Source organism: Psammomys obesus, unplaced genomic scaffold, assembly GCF_907164565.1.
Source record: "Psammomys obesus unplaced genomic scaffold, mPsaObe1.curated_primary_1811, whole genome shotgun sequence".
Taxonomy (NCBI): Eukaryota; Metazoa; Chordata; class Mammalia; order Rodentia; family Muridae; genus Psammomys; species Psammomys obesus.
In genome coordinates, this window is record NW_026596046.1 from 36269270 (window position 1) to 36287724 (window position 18455).

The following is an 18455-nucleotide window of genomic DNA, read 5'->3' on the forward strand; positions in this document are numbered from 1 at the left end:
GATAGATAGATAGATAGATAGATAGATAGATAGATAGATAGATAGATAGATGGATAGACAGATAGAAGGAATATTGAAATGCTAGCACTGACTGCCATCATCGCATCATTGCTACCCATCACTCTTACCCTAATCACTGTCTCACTCTTGGCAGCCTATCTTCATGCTTTCCTAACCATGAACTCACTTTATCTTCATGAGGAGCTGAGAGCATCTGGACCTGTGTCCATTTTAGAAGTGAAGAAAGCAAGACTGTAAAGGAATAGGTGTTTTCCGTAGTCAGCCAACTAGGAAGTGGCAGGAGGCAAGACTCAAGCAACTCCTGTTAACTCATCACCTCACCACACCGCTCTGAAATGAGTCATGCCAGAGAGCTGATCGGCTCAAGCATTATGGTGGCTTTAATCTTGAACACTTGGTACAGATGCAGTAATGGCCGTGGCCAGCAGAAAGCATCTGGGGAGGGACAGGACAGGGCGAGATGTGCCCTAGCGCAGCGTGTGGGTGGGCATCGAGGAGCCTGACTAGAACCTGCAGAGCTAGAGTCTGTGGCAGTGTGGTGCTGAGCTGCTCATGCAAGAGGCCCCAGCACTGTGAAGAGCCAAGAGTAGCAATGAGGACGGGGTTAGGGCAAGGTGTACTGCATGGCTGAGGCTGCCAGATTGGAAGACTGCAAAGACAAAGTTCTGAACCTGAGTTTGGGCTGCGAGAGCTGCCTCCCTTTGCTATGTATAGTCCTGACAAAGGGCAGGCTCAGGGGTCAGCCACAGTGGGGGAAAGCCCTGCTCTTCTGACTGTGTTCCTGTGGACCTGAGCAGATTTCCTAATGTCTGTTACATGTTTTCATTTATAAAACAGGAATCAAGTTCCCTGTCTTGCCGCATATAATCATAATGAGGCGACGTGACATTACTGATACAGAGGTTCTTCTTAACCATAAAGTGCTAGAAGGGAGTTGCACATATGCTGAGCCACATCAAGAGCACCAGCACTATGGTCACATGCATATCGGCCCTCTCAGCTGTCCATCTGGCCTAACCTAAAGCCTAGCCTGACAGGACCCTCCAGGCCCCCCAGCCTGAGTCCTCAGCCGCTGGACCTGCCACACACCCTAGGGCTCGCCTTCCCCAGTTTTCCTAGCTGCCTTCATTTTTCATTCTGTCGGACTCCATCTGCTTGGCCGTTTTTCTCTTCAGATATTATTAGAAATATCCAGAGTTATAATTGTTTAATGGTTGGCATTTCGCCTATTTTGCAGGGACCCCAGAGCAGGCCCACCCCAGACTCATGCCCTGGGTCTGGCAGAATTGACCAAGGACAGCTGTGCAGTGGAGTCTGCCTGGCCTTATAAAGAGCTCTCTCCCAGGTGCATTATTAGAAAGGAAGGGGAAAGATGGCCCCAGGCGTAATTCAATTCTGCATTCTCCATGGTGTTTTTTTGTGCTGCACAGCCCAGCAATGTGCAGCTCTCAATGGGCTAGGATGCTACCCCAAAGAAGAGCCAAGAGCAGAACCTCATAAACATGATAGCCTGCCTAAGGGGGCCATTCCACCTGTCTGAATGATGCTGGGTTCTTCTGCCTCTCCAGGCACACAAGCCTAAACCTGCTTCAGGCTACGCAGATTCTTCACTCTGCCAACCTCTGGAAGAGTGTGGCTCTTTCCCGCTGACTCCATCAGCCCGCGCACACACATACACACACACACGCACACACACACGTTCACACATAGCACTCACAAGGTCTCAACTCCTGCTGATTTACTGCCTGAACTTGTTCCCAAATACCCTCAGCCCTAGCTCCTTGTTTCTGTTGGCACCAGGGACCCCTGCTTAGACATGGTTGGCGTTTCCTCCGTTATCCCTGCGTTTCAGGTGCCTGAGGTCTCTGAGTACCTCTTCTAGTCAGGCTGTTCACAGAAACCCAGCCAGTTAGTTAGAGAAGAGCCAGGCTTCAGCCCAGAAGAGAAATGAGACCGTTTCCACAAGCCCTTCTCAAAGAGCAGCTTCTGGCAGCACAGGTGGCAAGCCTGTGTTCATGAGCTTGTCCTCTTTCCATCTGTTTCTAGGTGAGGAAGAAGACAGGAATGGGGCTGATGTCTCAGACAGGTGGCCCAGACCCAGTCTGCTCCTATCTCTCCTGTCCGTTCCTCTCCCCTCCGCCACTGCTCTAGACTGTCAGCCCTGTGATCTGTCAAAAGCCCTGCAGCTGCTTTGCATAACATTTGGGAGCTTGACTCCTCCAGATTGGCAGACAGTCCCTAAGACTGTTGACTCCTTCCCCACTGAGTACGTTTTCAGACCTCTTATTTTTCTGTGACATTCTGAGGCCCAGACCAGACGCACTTTCTATCTGCAGACAGACCCTGACATTGCGCAGTGCCCTGTCCTGTTCCTGCTCCTAACCACTGTTTCCATTAGTGCAAGCCAGATCGGTCTCACTTCTTGAAGTGGCCATATTGTGTGTGGAGTTTTTGTTTGTTTGTTTGTTGAGTTGTTGTTTGTAAAGACAAGTTTTGGAAAAGAAGCAACTCTTAACATCTACCAGCTATCTGACTTAAACAAGTCTCTTTATCTGTTGCCTCTGTTTCCTGCTTCAGATAATGGAGTTAAAAGTCCTTTCCTTCAGTGCTTCTGTGCGTCTTGAATAAACACCGTGCTGGACCTAGTGTACAGGACATTCAATTAGTGACTCTTCTTATGGTCCTGCCTCATTCCATTCCCTTCTTCTCCACTTGTAGCCTCATTCTCCCACTCTGTAGCCGAGACTTCGTTTTCTCACCTTCTTGCATAGCCCTTGACCACTACTTCCTCTTGTACAAGAGTCGAGAAACCTCGTACAGATTTGTCCTGCTTACTCCTCGCCCCCAGCCCTCCAGGAGCCATAGTTAGCAGAGATGGACCCCAAGCTCTACACTACCCATGAATGGCTTACAGAAAATGCTTTTGCCTGTTTCCACTTCTTAAACCACACGTCGGAAAAGACCTTGGTTTCCCCACATGAGAAAGAACCCCAATCTTACACCTCCCTAGATCCCTGGATATCAGCATAAAATTCTCTACTGTTTTCCCAGGTGAGTAGAGGAGTGACCAGCGAGAGTTAATGTTCCCCTCAGATTCTCCTTTACCAAGCCCCCACCCCCTTCACCTCCATTCACCATCCACCCGCCTCTCGGTTTCCCTGGCAACGCTGAGTGCTCATCCTGGAAAACTTTATCCGAAATCTGCTCTGGGCAGCTTTCCAAATCCATGCTAACCTGATTAGGTGTCTCTAGGGGCCTTGCCAGCTAATCAGATTAGGCAGCACTAATGGTAGTGAGGACTTTGAGTGGGCGCAGAGCAGTAAAACATATTGTATACTTAGTGATAATTATCCTGCCTTTTGTGTCATTGATTTATCTGTCTCCCTCCCCATCCCGTGTTGTGTGTTTGGCCGTAGCGATCCGAAGGAAGGAGAATGGCTGGTACGATGAGGAGCACCCTCTAGTCTTCCTCTTCTTGGGATCATCTGGAATAGGTAATTGTGGGCAGATGAGCAGCTGGGGCAGGGAAGCTAGAGAGGCCTCTGGCCTGAGCCCGACAGCTCCAGAAGCAGCTGCCGCGGGCCACAGCGCCACCAAGAGAAAGACCTGGGCTTCTTGATCATGTGCCACCCTGTCGTGGCGCACGGGTGAATGTGCCTGCTCCGCCAGGCCGTTGGAACCTGTTATCCCTGGCCCAGGTACTGTGCGTCCCCATAGGCTCACCTCCGGGACCGCTGCACCACCTTCACTGCCTGGCGCACCAGCTGCGCTCAGGGTGGCCCACCTTTGGGGGGCTCAGGGAAGCTCTGTGCACAGTGCACAGCAGAACTGATGGTAGTGCGGGTCATGGATGCTTTTCTAGTCAGTTGGCCTGAATCTCTGCCTCTCCACTCCTACTCCCTCACGGTCTTGATGGGTATCGCGATATAGCCCTGCCTCTTCCCCTCCCAGCACCTTCATGGGCCTGACTTTCCTCAGATCCCAAAAAGGTTGATAACCCTGACCATGAAGCTCTGTGTGCCACATAGTGGCTTTACCACCATTCCAGATGGCCCTTCCAAACTACCACTTTGGAATTGTGCTCTTTGTCACAACTTCTGTGCAGCCAGTGGAAGGTACTCTGGCCTTTTCTTGGCCTGAGGTTCCAAAGTCTAGCAGAATTGCTCAGGCCAGAGATTCAAGGCCTGAGGCAGGGAGTCAGGGCACTCCTAGAAGAGATGAAGTTTGTGCTAAGCTTCAAAGGATGAGTTAGATTATGAACCTTCCTGCCCATCTCCACTCTTAGGGTGCTGCGACAGAAAAAGTCCTTGGTTTCATCACAGGAAAATTGGGAGGAAATGTAGACTCTCATTGTGGTCTCAGCTTCACCATTTATTCCTTGGGTCGCGTTAGGGGAGTTTCTAAATGTTAGCTGCCTATCCATAAATGAAGTATTTGTCAGTGTCCATGTATTCCTAGTGTTCTTTTAATTTTTTGAGACAGGCTCTTTTTACATAGTCCTGGCTGCCTTGGAACTCACTCTGTAGAGCCTCCTGCCTCTGCCTTCTGGGTGCTGGGATCAAAGATGTGCACCACCATGCCCATCCCTAGTGTTCTTTCACTCCAAAAATTGTCATCTGGTTGGTCCTGACCCAACTCATCTCCCTTACTCCTAGGGAAAACGGAACTGGCCAAGCAGACAGCCAAGTATATGCACAAAGATGCCAAAAAGGTAAGGAATTGGGACCGAGGTCTAATCTGCAAGCCAAGGAAACCTTGCCATTTGTTCTTGTCCTGAAATCTAAGCAGCAGCCAATCAAAAATCTGGGCCCTGGCCCCAAAAGCAGATCTCAGCTCTAGCCAGGAATTGCTTTAGGAATTAACCTTTTCATGCCTTGGTTTCTTCAGCTATGAAATAGAAATGATCATCTTTAGCCTACCTGAGTCAGGGCTCTTGGGAGAACTAGATGGAATTCATTCACACATTGCTGAGCACCCTGTCCTTACCAAGCATCTTTGCTGGGTGTACTCACAGCTAATATTGTGATCTCAGACTATAGCTAGGTGTCCTAGGCAGGCAGAGCTGTGCCACAGGGAACCTTGGAGGCTACTGAAGAAAACAAGTCATAACTCCATGGTGTCTGCTGCTTCTTCAAGCATGTGCCTCCAACTGGGACCGCCACTCTGCTTTTTCCCGTAGCCTAGAGCCACAGATTCTCCCCAGCTCTGGTTACCCACACCTGGTTTTAAAGGCCTTAGATGACAGGAGGTGCTTCTGAGAAAACAGTCCTTGATGACACTATGAAACACTCAGTGAAAGCTAAGGACCTTCCTCATTTGCCCCTGAAGGTTTTCCAAGACTCCAGTGTGCTTTCCTGGTTTCATAGACCTCTTCCCCCTTCCCCACCACCCAGAGGCAAAGAAGGGCTGTTTAGGCTCCTTCTAGCCAAGTAGTCCCAGCATATCAGGGTCCTGAACTCCTGGTTTTTTGTGGCCTTGCTGTTCCCTTGCCACCTCCCTGGGGATCCTTCGATCCATAGAGACAAGGAAGACCAGGCTGTGTGAGCCCCTTTTGTAGAACGACTTGCAGAGAACTCTTAAACCTACCTGTCTCTGCCAGCAGCTGTGCTCAACCTCTTCCAGACCCACTGCAGACCCACTAGACAGGCAGGCAGGCAAGAAGTGTGTGGCATGCTAATGTGCTCCAACCGAAACAGGGGCTTTAGACGATTCATCAGGTTGGCAGCGATTGAAACAATTAGCACTCTGGAAAGGGCCATAAACTAGCAAGACTATTAGGAAAGATGCAGTTACGGGCAGGAACCACCTGATTAGGGATGAAGAATTCTGAGTGGTTTAATTTTAATACTGTCAGAAAGGTTAATATTTAATTACAAATTATAATCTCCTTATCCGGGCTGTCTTAATATGTCTTCATCCACACTGGATGTAGGAGGGCAGTATCTGCTAACTCACTGCTCTGAGAAGACGGGCCCTATTAAAGGACTGGTGGTGCAGGTGCTGTCTCTAAATGGGAGACAGGGTTCCCATCCCTGCCCCCCAGAGGGTGTCCCACAGGTGAGCTGGCGTCTTCCATCAGTGCACACCTCCCACAGAAGGCCAGCAGCACCATCCCTGTACTGCGCCTGCTGTGTGACAGCACGGTGCGGTGCACCGAGCTCTGAAGCCACGACCTTGACTCTAGTTCCAGTTGTCTTCTCCTAGCCCTAAGTAGCTCCTTTCCCACAAAAACTGGCTTTCTTGCCTCAGGATAAACCTCTCTAGTCCCATGTCTGCGGCTGGGACGAGACAGCATTAGCTCAGTCAGGCTTTCCCACGGTCACACACTACTGTGTCGCCTTAGCCTGTCCTAGCAGTGCCCAGCTGCTGTGCATGCTCACTTGATCCTGTGAGGAGCTTGGCACACTGCGAACTTCGTCTGCTTTCTAGTTGAGGGAGCTGAAGCCCTGGAGGGGCAGAAGGGTCACCCACGGCCATTGTTGGGGAGGTTGAGCCCAGAGTCCAGCCTTCCACTCTTCTCAGCACCATCGTGGTTAGCGGCTCTCAGTGAGGATAGAAACATGTCAATTTGTCTGTTTCACAGAGTAAGATGAGATGCATAACAGGCCCCTCAAAACACTTACTTACTAAATCATATGTGGTTCTAGAAAACCTTGGGCCAACTCATTACAGAATACCTTTACATGGACATTGTCTGGTCATGGGACAGTCATGTTTGAAGCATGCCTTCAAAATCCAAGAGAACGCTAGACTGTAAACTGATGAGCCAGTGTTAGCTTTGAGCTGGCTGTCACATAAGCCCATCATCAGTGGGAGCACTCTTCCTGTGCCTCCCAAGGTGGCTCAGGAAGTGAACTGAGCTCCAGCCTGGGAGTCTGGGGCCACCTCTGGTCTGGCTCTCAGCAGATCCATTCGTGAGCTTATTGGTTTCCCTCCCCCTCAGCTTCTGTACTATTTCTCCCCAACTAGACAGCCCTGTTAACTCATCAGAGTTAAGAGTCCTTGAGAAAGAAGTTTTGTTCTGTGACATCATCATAAGGTCAGGTTACTAGAGCCCAAAGACTTTCAGGTGTTAGTGAAACTTGAACTGTGGTGACAGGTTAAGAACAAGTCTGTGAGTCTCTGGTGTGGAGCTGGCTGGGACTCTGTTTTGTCAGCTTTCTAAGTATGTAAAATGTTAACTTCCACTACTCATTATACTACATGTTACCCATAACGCACAGTCAGTACATGCTGGATATGACCGTAGTTTTGTTTCCTCACTCTACATAACCCTAAGTTAAAGTCACATGAAACCAAAAAGACTCCAGCCAAGAACATCAAGCCTAAAAACTTGTCCAAACCACTTACCAAGACTCTAGACTAACTGGGGTGAGGTCACTTGCCATAGAAAGCACTGCTCTTTGCTCTCTGGAGCCTATGACAGTCCCTTTGGACAAACCTCCGAGCCCTTCAAATGAAGACCACTGAGCTGTTGAAGGGCAGTACTTGTCATGACCAAAAATCAGCAAAGCCTGCATGACCTTGGACAAGACACTCAAGTCTATGGCTTGTTTCTTCATTTCCTGCTTACCACAGGCTTGTATGTACTCCAAGCCATTTAGCAGCTTCCTCAGAACATTGCCAGGCATGTAGTAAGCATAGCCAATGTCAACTATTATCATCAGGCATGTGTCTGTGACTCTTCCAGATTTTTGTTCCCTCTGGTCAGCACTCTGAACTTTGCCACAGTTGTCTTGTACCTTTCCAGAAGCTTCTCTGAATGAGCTGCTGAGAGACCCTCTTTGGAAGTGCTGCTTGTGCCCCATTACCTGAGAGCAGTCCCTGCCCACCACATAGCCTTAATAATAGCTTTCTAAGCCCTTCCTACCTATTTGCCTAGGTCTCTCCTCAGACCCCAGCAGAGGCAAGCAGAAGAGCCTGGTGCTGTACAGGGAAAACCTGGCTTGAGGGCTGCAGCCACAGTCAGTGGAAGAACTGGGGCCAGCCGCCTGGCTCCTGCCCTAACCTCCTCCCTCTAGCCTGCACCTGTGTGCAGTGACAGGCGGACAACTAGAACCACTTCGCTGAGTGGCTGCCTGAACAGCGGCCTGGCTAGAGCACAACTGTATGCCTCCTTCTGAGCGTCCTGGTGCCATGATGCCCACAGCTCTTGGGAACCGCAGTACAGTGCATTCTACAAGAGCTCAGTAAACTCTGAGAGTTTACTGAGCTCTTGTAGAGAGGAGCAGAGAGGAGGAGCAGAATTTCTTGATAGCCAGGTAGCCACATGCCCTCAGAGCTGCAGGTATCCATGACAAGGAAGGGGTTCTCTGCCTGTGTTGAATCCACACGCTAGCTCCTCTTTCCCTGGCACTAACTGCAGCCTTCTCCCTAAGAGACTTCTGGGAAATCACCTGCATGACCATGGTGTAAAGAGGAGACTTGCAGGCTCATCACATTTTAAGAAAAATGTGAAATAATAGCTATATGCTCTAGAGAAAAAACAAGAAGACATATGCTTCCCACAGCCTTGCAAAGTTGAGGAGCACTGTGCAGCCCCACTGTCTGCCCATCACCTTCTACGCTTGTGGTGCTGACCCTGACATGCCTGCCCCACTCAAACTGCCAAACCGCTGCTTCTTGAGGACGAGGACTTTAGTGCTGGGCACACATGGAACACCCTCTGGGGAAGCGAGGGGGAAATGGGAACGGTAGATAATGTGTTAACGAGAACTGTAGAAGCTGCCCTAGGGAAGGGACATCCTGAATCCTATTTAGAGGGGCAGAGATGTGATTTGGCCTTATTGAGGTAGAAAATGAAAGTATCCTGTGGGGAAGTGACTGGGTAGAGAAGGCAAAGACTAGGGAAAATGTGGAGTGAGGCTGTGACACATCTGAAGGCCTAGGACAGTTGAGGGCTCTGGCCTGGGCCCTTCCCTTGCCTCCTGTCTCACACGGACAAACCTCGTGCTTGTTTCCATGCAGGGCTTCATCCGGCTGGACATGTCTGAGTTCCAGGAGCGACATGAGGTGAGGTAGTCCTCAGGGAAGTGTGCTTCCAGGGGCCTGTTGTCATGGCTACATGGTGTTTGATATGACTTGTCACTTGAGCCTTTGGCTCCCAGTAATTGCAGCAGCCCTGGGATTTGTCCTTCGGTGGCGGCATGGGGGAGGGGCTTAACATGCGTAGTAGGGTCCTGGTGTATTCCACATTGCTCTGAAGAAAGTGATCTCCCATCATGACAGAACTTCTGACCTGTCGCTGACTGTCCTTGACGGGACTGGACCTCGTAATACTGTGTGCGGCCATCTTCCCACACTGGCCCCATACTGTAGGAAAAACACAAAAGACCTTTCTTTACACCAGGTAGCCAAGTTTATCGGCTCTCCACCAGGCTACATCGGCCATGAAGAGGGTGGCCAGCTAACCAAGAAGCTGAAACAGTGCCCAAATGCAGTAGTCCTCTTCGATGAAGTAGACAAGGCCCATCCAGATGTGCTCACCATCATGCTGCAGCTGTTTGATGAGGTAAAAGCAGGCTGGGCCAAGCCATAATGGGGCTGCGAGCTGTAGGAACCTAGGGCCCAGAGCCTGTCTGTGATTGGGCTTGTTGACGGCTCCTCCATGTCTGCTCAGTTACTTACAAAATGTGACTCCATTTCCTATCTGGGCAGGGCCCAGTAGAGGCACCTGAAGGGAAACCAGCTAGATTTCATGCCCTCCCAGGCTGCCTTCTAGAGGTGCAATAGGGTAGAGGTGAGAAAGATAAGAATTTTAGTTCTGGTCCTGCTCCTAAGTGCCTTTTGACCTTAGCAAGTATGTGTGTGTGCACGCGCTTGAGTTGCAGATAATAAGTGCCAATATGGCTGCTGGGAATCAAGCCTAGATCCTCTGCACAAGCAGCCAGTGCTCTTAACTGAAACATCTCTCCAAGCCTACACTTTTTAAATGCAGACCGCATTATTACTGATGAAATGGTATTACAGGGGTTCATTGTGTCCATCTCCTTACAAATTGGGCAGTCCCTCTGCTAGTCAAGGTGGGCTATAAATGAGAACTTGCTTTTCTCTGTCTGATGTCTACCCACCTCCAGTAAAGATTTAACACAGGGAGCTGGAGAGATGGATCTGCAGTTAAGGGCACTGGCTTCTCTTCCAGAAAACCCAGGTTCACTTCCCAGCACCCACTGCGCAGCTCACAGCTGTCTGTAACTCCCAACATCTGACACCCTCACAAACATATCCATATAGGCAAAACACTAATGCACATAAAATAAAATTAAAAAATAAATGATTTAGCAAACATTGGTGGTCACTGTGATAGCCATAGCCAGGTTGATGTTAGCTCAGTTTTTTTATAAAGGAAAACACCAAAATTCAAAGACGGTATAAGTGATAACTGAAGAGCTAAAGAGCTTCTGTTTAAATCCCAGGACTGGAGTGTAGACTCATGTGATCCCAGAGCTAGCTCTCTATACCTTGTCTCCTTGCACCGAGTGCTCCTTACCCTCAAGCAGACGATAGAGCCTCAGCTTGCTCTGGGGTCCCTTCCCTGCCAGAACATGAGGAGCAAGGGCTGAGTGGAGATGTACTAGCTTGTACTACCTCACACCAAGTTCCGGGTGGGGTCTGGCCCACTTTTGTCTTTGTTCCCTGTAGTTTTGGGGAAATGAGGATGTGCCTTGCTTCCACGCCACATGAGGCACAGGGAGATACTCTCCCAGAACAAGTAACAGTTAGGCATTAAGTCACAGGTTCCAAATGTCCCCGGCAGCTGCAGCAGCCTTCCCACCAGGCCCAGTGTGCTTAGCCTTTTCACCGGGTGTGCTGGCCCCTCCCCAGTTACTGACCTGCAGAGGAAGAAGAGACAGGCTAACAGCACCCACATTTAGTTACACCTGTGTTCTAAGCCTCCCCCTCTGGGCCTGTTGGTGGGATTCAGGTGCTCAGCTGTGACCCCTACCCACGGAGCTACCTAGGAAGCACATAGACAGGAAGCAGGGTAATAGTTGGAGGCTTTGCACTGTGTGTGTGTGCTGCCACACATCTCAGCCGCAGAGTGACCCTGAGTTAGAGGTGGCCATTCCAAAGCTTACAGGGCCATCTAGGGCCCAAGGAAGCAGCCAAGAGGCAGTCCAGCTCAGGAGGTGACCTGGCAGCCTGTTTGGCCTCTGGCCTTCCTGCACAGATTCCTCTGGTGGCCTCCTTAGCCCAAGATAGCTAAGGCAACTGCTGACAGCCTGCCCACTTGGAACATGCTAATGACCTCTCAGGAAAGCCAGGCCACCCCTTTCCTGCCACATGGTTCCACTGAAGACCTTTTAGAAGCTGATGCTAATTCCTTCCTACAGCACGCAGCCCAGCTTGCTGGTTAGTGATGCTCTTGTTGCCACCGACCAAAGCCGCAGTCTGAGTTTACTCAGTCAGATTTCAGCACACATGATCCTTGTGGATGGGCCCTTGACTTGTGCACGCCTGCCATTCCCTAAACCCACCAAGCCAGAAAATACTGTCTGTCAACCATCTGCAATTTTTATTTCATCTGTTTGTTTTGGATTTTTGAGACAGGGTTTCTCTTGTGTAGTCTGAACTGTTCTCCTGGCTGGAAACTTTCCTGGAACTTTCTGTGTAGACCAGGCTGATCTCAAAACTCAGAGACCCACCTGCCTCTGCCTCCAGAGTGCTGTGTTTAAAGGTGTGCACCCCATGTGTTTATGAGGGCTGGAAGAAAAGGCTGACACACCACGGCTCCCGGAGTCTACATGCTTCACCAGTGTTGTTATTCAGAAAGCAGGAGCAGAGCGGTGCGGAGGAGGCAGCCACATGAGGCACCGCTAGGGAGGGCGCTCAGAGGTAGAGCACTGCTTAAAGCGGGCAAAGGATACAGATTTATCCTACAGGGGATAAGGAACATTTGAAAAACCTTTAAGCAACAGGGTCGGATATTCCCTTTACAGAGACCCTGAGAGCAGGTCTGCAAAGGAAGGGCCTAACAGGAGGAGGCCCAGTGAGGAGACAGCTGAAGAATCCATCTGTAGCTGCAGCAGCCTGATCTAAAGCAAGTTCATGGGATGCAGACAACCCCTAGACATTTGCCTTTGAGGAGAGAGATGCCCCGTGAGCCAGTTTCTAGCCTGAGTAATCAAATGGCTGAGCCGTGAGCTGAAGCAGGGAAATCTGCAGGTCAAGTAGCAAATGCAGATGGGAGGAAGGTGACACCAGGAAGTTGTGATTGCTCAGAATGTGTCCATGGACCAGCCCATGGGTATGCTAGAATTTAGGATAGTCTGGCCAAAAGTTAAAATTCGTGATTCCTACAGCACAGAGGCTAACAGAGAAGCCTCGAAAGGGATGTCACCTCTCAAGCCAAGCAGGGTTTTGTGACACAAGGGGCAGTGAAGGATTAACCTTCGAGCCCAGCGCAGAAAAAGTTGAAAGAGGGAGTCACTGCAGTGACAGGCAGTCCTCGGAGTCTATTCGTGAGGCGTTGTGCAGGGCAGGGGGGCACAGCCTGTGGTGGTCCTGGCGAGCCGAGTAGACAGAATACCTGAGGAAGGTGCTCTGCTGGGGGGCTTGACGTGCAGCAGTTACAGGGGCTCGTGATCCAGGGCCCGTCCTCCCAACCCTGCAGGCCCAAAGTCAAGACCTTCACCAAAGCACCGTGCACACTGGGGTATTTCCAGTGGAAACAGCCCAGAGTACAAGTCCCAGGAAAGCCTGGTCCTTCGGGCTCTTGCCGGCAAAGACTCATAAGAATCCTGACCCTTAGCAGTGGCACAGCAGACTGATAGCTTATCCACCTGGGGTGAGAATGGCACCCCAGCTAGGAGAGCTAACAAGGACAGTTCTGTCTTTGGGGCCTGTCTTAATTGCCAAGAAAACAGATGTGAGTACTAAAAGTCGCCCTTGGGGTCAGTTATGCCGTGCACCTGCCCCCCAGGCCACCTGGAATCACCCTGAGGCCTGCTTAGGAGCGGAGTTTTGGTCTCTCACATTGAAATTGCTGCCGGGTTATTGCTATGTCCAGGACATGTGTGGACCCATCCTCGGACGTGAGCCCGAAAGGCCAGTGTGGAACAGACATGATGCTGTGTGCACACACTTGGGTCGTGGCACAGGGGCACCCAGACCTGGCTCCAAGCTCAAGCTGCCCCATAAGGATTCTGCTATGTTAGGGCTGCTGAGCAGAGAGCTGTGAGCAACAGCTGAAGGGCTGAACCTGCTTCCCTGTTCCCACCCCAAGCAGTGATAAGCAGGGTGACCCTCCAAGATGTGGGGTGTCGTGCTCCTTTAGAATTCACGCTTTCTTATGGAGGCCTAGGCCAAAGGCCAAGCAAAACAAGCCTGGAAAACATGTCCAGCACTCGGGATTCTTGCTAGAAGCAAAGACTAGCCCTGATTCAGCCCGGTGCCATCAGGGAAGGGGAAAGAAAGTGTGACGTAAGAATGGTGATAGGTTTAGGCTGGGGCAGGAGCCCACCATGGTTGAGTGATCTGTCCCCAGGACCATGGTCTGTAGCCCTGACAACCCCAGGCAGGGGTTAGCTCCCTCTTCCTCACACTGTCTTTAGTAAAGAGCAAAGGATACAAACTAAGTTTGTCCTAGGAGAAAAGCCTTTAGAGTGAGGCCCTTATGGTGCTCTCTAGCTTGGTGCAGAGGGGAAGGCATAGCTCTGGGCTCAGTTTGTCTCTGTTGTCCTGTATTCTAGCTGCAAGTCTATGAGCATGCTGCTAGTCTCTGAGCTTGAGTTCTCTGTGGTTGTAAGGATCAAGCAGTTAGCAAGGGAGACTGGCCCCAGACCCGAACAGACTGGCCTCTACCCAGAGGAGCTCCATCCTGGCAGAAGGGTGGAGTAAGCACTGTGGTTCCAGTGCAGTGCCCTGCCTGTGTGCGCTCTGCCTCTCCATTGGTTCCTCTCAGTAGGCCCTGCTTACTGCTATCCATTGTTGTACAGAGACCGTGGGGCTTGCCGTATGCTGCACTTTTGCCCTGGTTTTTTTCACAACACTGTACTTTTGTTCTTCTGTTTCTACCATCTGTTCCTTTTCCTATACCTGTCTCCAAGAGAGATGGCTTCCTCAGTGTCACTTCAGGAAAGAGCAAGGCATTCCAAGAAAGCTTCCTAAAGTGCTTAAAGGAGGAACCTCACCATCTGTCTTTGCCAGGATGGAGGATGGCTCTAAAGATAGATAAGCTGGGCATGGTGGCACACACCTGTGATCCCAGCACTAAGGAAGTGGAGGCAGGAGGATCTTCATCAGCGACACAAGTATGAGGCTAGGCTGACCTACATAAGACCCTGTCTGAGAAAATAAAGATATAAAACGAATGAATAAATAAATAAGCAAACAATCCAAGAGACAATGCCTCAGTGGTTGAGTGGTTGCTGTTCAACCCCAGCAGCCATGTCATGTGGCTTACAACCACCTGTAACTCCAGCTCCAGAAGATCTGGTGCCATCTGTTTAACTCTGCAGCTGCCCACACACACAGTATACACCATATAGTAAAAAAAAAAAAAAAAAAAAAATAGAGCCGGGCATGGTGACACACACCTTTAATCCCAGCACTCAGGGATGGGTGCACACAGGGATGGGTACCTTTGTGAGATCCACTCACAAAGGCAAGTGGATCTCAGTGAGTTCAAGGCCAGCCAGGGCTACACAAAGAAACATATTTTAAAAAAAGAAAAGAAAAAAGAGTCAAACATAGTGACATATACCTTTAATCCTAGCACTTAGGAGACAGAAGCAGGTGGATCTCTGAGTTTGAGGCAAGCCTGGTCTGCATAGTTCTAGGATAGCCAGAGCCACATAGTAAGAATTGTTTCAGGGGGAAAAAGAGAAAGAGAGAGAAAAAAGAAATGAAAGCTGACTTTACCAGATACCTTTGGCCACAGGAGTAACAGCTGTCTGGCCTGCCTGGCCTGCCTGGCATGGGTTCTGAAGTGCTTTCACTAGTGACCACTTCTGGTCCTCATAACCATTCTCTTAAGATGCCTTTCCCTGTACTCCCACAGCAAGCTTCCTTTCATCATCATCATTATCATCGTCGTTTCCTGATCTCACTGACTCACAAAACTTACATCATGGAGCCTTTAGCAGTAACCTGTGAGCAAGACCAGGATCATGACAAGGCTTAGAGAGTCCCAGCCAAGAGAAGCCTCCAAAGGAGTTAATGTTCAGTGGGGAATCAAGCTGGCCACTGGAAGCCAGGGATGTTAGGTGCCCTGAGGTTCCAAAAGTAGGTGCACCCCACCTGGAGGCCTCAGTCAGTGAAGCTATTGTTGTCAGGATATGAGTCCAGAGAGCTTAGAGTAGGAGGCAATAACATAGGGATTTGGGAATCTGTCTGATGGAGCCTGCCCAGCTGCCAGTTTCCTAAACATTACCATCCCTCATCCTTACCAGGGCCGCCTGACAGATGGCAAAGGGAAGACCATTGACTGCAAAGATGCCATCTTCATCATGACTTCCAATGTAGCCAGTGATGAGATCGCCCAGCATGCATTGCAGCTAAGGCAGGAAGCTTTGGAGATGAGCCGCAATCGAATTGCTGAAAACCTTGGTATGATGTTTTGCGTGGGTTGTCCAGGGAGGTGATCTCACCTGGGCATTCCAGAGGTCAGAAATGGAGTTAGATCCATAGAGCAGAGAAAAGTAGGGATATGGGAGTGCCCCTCCCTTAGAAAATCCCAGGTCCACTGACTTATAGAAGGCCTTTAGACCCACTATCCAGCCCTAGGGACTAAAGAGATACACACTCAACAGAGACTCTGAGAAGATACCGGGTCAGAAATTATGGAAGTGGGCAAGGCCTCACATATGAGGGTCTCAGAGATGGCATCAGAGAGAGGCTTCATCCGCCTTTCTTGTTAGGATAAGCTCTGAGCCGCTTTGCTGAGTCAGCTCCTGAGTCCTCCTGAGTCGGTCTCAACTCTCACCTGAGTTTGTGGTTTGAAGCATCTGTGAGCCATAGGGCCTCAGAAGTGTCAGATTAGCTGAGGCACTCGGAGACCTTAGACTGTGGCCATAGGGGCCAACTCAACCCCAGAGCTCCCTGCGTGTGATGGGTAAGTATTGGATGATCTGTCTCCACAGGGGATGTCCAGATTAATGACAAGATCACCATCTCAAAGAACTTTAAAGAGAATGTGATCCGCCCCATTCTGAAAGTGAGTTTTTCATTTCAGGGCTTGGGGACAAAGGAACCATTCTAGAAATATGGCTGTCCCTACCTTCCCCATTGGCCCCGAACTTTCCCTGCCCGCCATCACTAAGTGCCTCTCTCCTTAACCTGGCTCCGCAGGCTCACTTCCGGAGAGATGAGTTTCTGGGACGGATCAATGAGATCGTCTACTTCCTCCCCTTCTGCCACTCAGAGCTCATCCAGCTGGTCAACAAGGAACTGAACTTCTGGGCCAAGAGAGTAAGAGAAAACTGACTGCCCATGGGTGGGAATAAGTTAGCTGGGACTTGGCTGGGAAGTGGTGGCGTATGCCTTTAATCCCAGCACTCAGGGAGGCAGAGGCAAGAGGATCTCTGTGAGTTCGGGGCCAGCCTGGTCTACAAAGTACATCCAGGACAGCCAAGGGCTACACAGAGAAACACTGTCTTGAAAAACCAAAAAAAAAAAAAAAAAAAGCAGAAAAGAAATAGGCTGGAACTCAAAGAATGACTCCTGCTGTTAAAGGTGATGTGGGGCCAGTGTCCTGGGGCCAGAGCCTCTCAAGGACCCCTTGGACTAATGTGCCTAGAGCTGGAAGGTACTGGGCTGCATGCAGACAGGCCTTTTTCTGACCCACCTCAGGCCAAGCAGAGGCACAACATTACACTACTGTGGGACCGTGAGGTGGCAGATGTGTTGGTCGATGGCTACAACGTCCACTATGGCGCCCGCTCCATTAAGCATGAGGTAAGCACAGAAGCCTGAGACAAGCATGGTATCTTTACACCTTTCTCCCTGGTGCCCCCAGGCTTAACTTTCAGGCTCAGCCAGTCTCCCTGTAGTTTGGCTGCAAACAGAAGTCCCTTCAGAACTAAAAAGAGATGATCAATTAAAACTAGCCTATGAGCTAGTTGCCAGTGTGCAAGTTGAGAACCGAGGCTCTCTGACGTGCCCTAACAGTGAGTGAAGAGGCCAGCTCCAGGCTCAAGCTGGCTGCACGGGTCAGGTGTAGGCCCAGGCAGTGACAGCCGTGTCACCTTGCACCACCCACAGGTAGAGCGCCGTGTGGTGAACCAGCTGGCAGCAGCCTATGAGCAGGACCTGCTCCCGGGGGGCTGCACCCTGCGCATCACCGTGGAGGACTCGGACAAGCATCTCCTCAAGAGCCCTGAGCTGCCCTCCCCCGAGGCTGAGAAGCGTCCACCCACTCTTCGTCTGGAGATCATTGATAAGGACAGCAAGACCCACAAACTGGACATCCGGGCACCGCTCCACCCTGAGAAGGTGTGCTACACCATCTAGCATCCATCTGTCTGTGTGTGCCCGTAACATCTAATAAAGCCCCCTTGCTGTGGCGTGGCAGCTGACCTACCTTCCCCTCGTGCCTCCCCAAGGCCTAGTGCCCTCTCCTGCCTTCTTGGTTACAGGTTCAGAGTATTATGATCTCCAAGGGCAAGGAACAGGAAGGCCTATTCAGTGTGGACTCCACTCCATGTAGTCACCAGAACATTAACATGTTGCCAGAAGCTCAGAACTGTGCAGCAGAGAGAACAGACGTGGCTAGAAGACAGGGACCAAGTTGTGGAATGCCGCCTCCACTTGTGCTCATGCCGCTCGTGCCCAGGATGTCCCCATGGCAGTGGAGGGAGGCGAGAGCCACGAGCATGGTGGCGCTGTAGTTTATTCCACAGTTCCCTTTCCCACAGCTGTCATGGCCTCCTTGACTCCTCTTGACTCCGTGGAGTCAAGCCTTATGACTAAGCCAGCCAGTGTAGGGCACCCACAGGGCTGATTGGTTCCTCTTCCTGCCTTCCTCTGGGAGGGCACCGTGGTCCCAGGTGACTAAACTCAGCGCCGAGTGGGGCTTATTCATCAGGCTGTCAAAACATAATGGAAAGCTGTGTGGGATCAAGGTTACGGTCAGGCTGCACAGGTGGACACGGAGCAGCCAGGTGAGGCTGGAGGAAGGCGGCTGATGACTCAGTGCGGCCTGTCCGCCATGGACAGCAGGACAGTGTGCTTCATCCCAGCTGGGAAGGACAAGTCACTGTCATCTGCAGAAGCCACCACCAGTTGCCACTGTCGCCTACAGGATTTGAGCAGAGCCCTCCTGTGTGTTGGCCAGCCTCTGTCAGGGTGCCGTGGGCCGTAGGCTGTCATGACAAGGTGGGCAAACCACGGCATGGTCACGGCTCCCGGTGACACCGCCTCGCCCCTCACAGGCCGCCTGCTGCTCACTACCTCAGTAATTGTGTTCTGTTTTTGCTCTTTACTTTTACATGGTT

At 50.8% G+C, this 18455-nt stretch overlaps 1 protein-coding gene across 2 annotated transcripts in view; it reads left to right on the top strand.

Annotated features, from left to right (window-relative positions):
• The window catches only part of Clpb (ClpB family mitochondrial disaggregase), a 102520-nt gene extending 84983 nt beyond the window's left edge, over nt 1–17537 (top strand). For both annotated transcript variants that reach the window (XM_055623171.1, XM_055623172.1), the window contains 9 exons: nt 3438–3515; nt 4677–4732; nt 8989–9033; nt 9371–9532; nt 15414–15570; nt 16104–16177; nt 16312–16431; nt 16813–16917; nt 17224–17537. In XM_055623171.1, the coding sequence (XP_055479146.1) occupies nt 3438–3515; nt 4677–4732; nt 8989–9033; nt 9371–9532; nt 15414–15570; nt 16104–16177; nt 16312–16431; nt 16813–16917; nt 17224–17472 (1046 nt within the window). In that variant the 3' untranslated portion in view covers nt 17473–17537. The remainder of the gene's footprint in view (nt 1–3437; nt 3516–4676; nt 4733–8988; nt 9034–9370; nt 9533–15413; nt 15571–16103; nt 16178–16311; nt 16432–16812; nt 16918–17223) is intronic.
• Nucleotides 17538–18455: the final 918 nt, after the last annotated feature.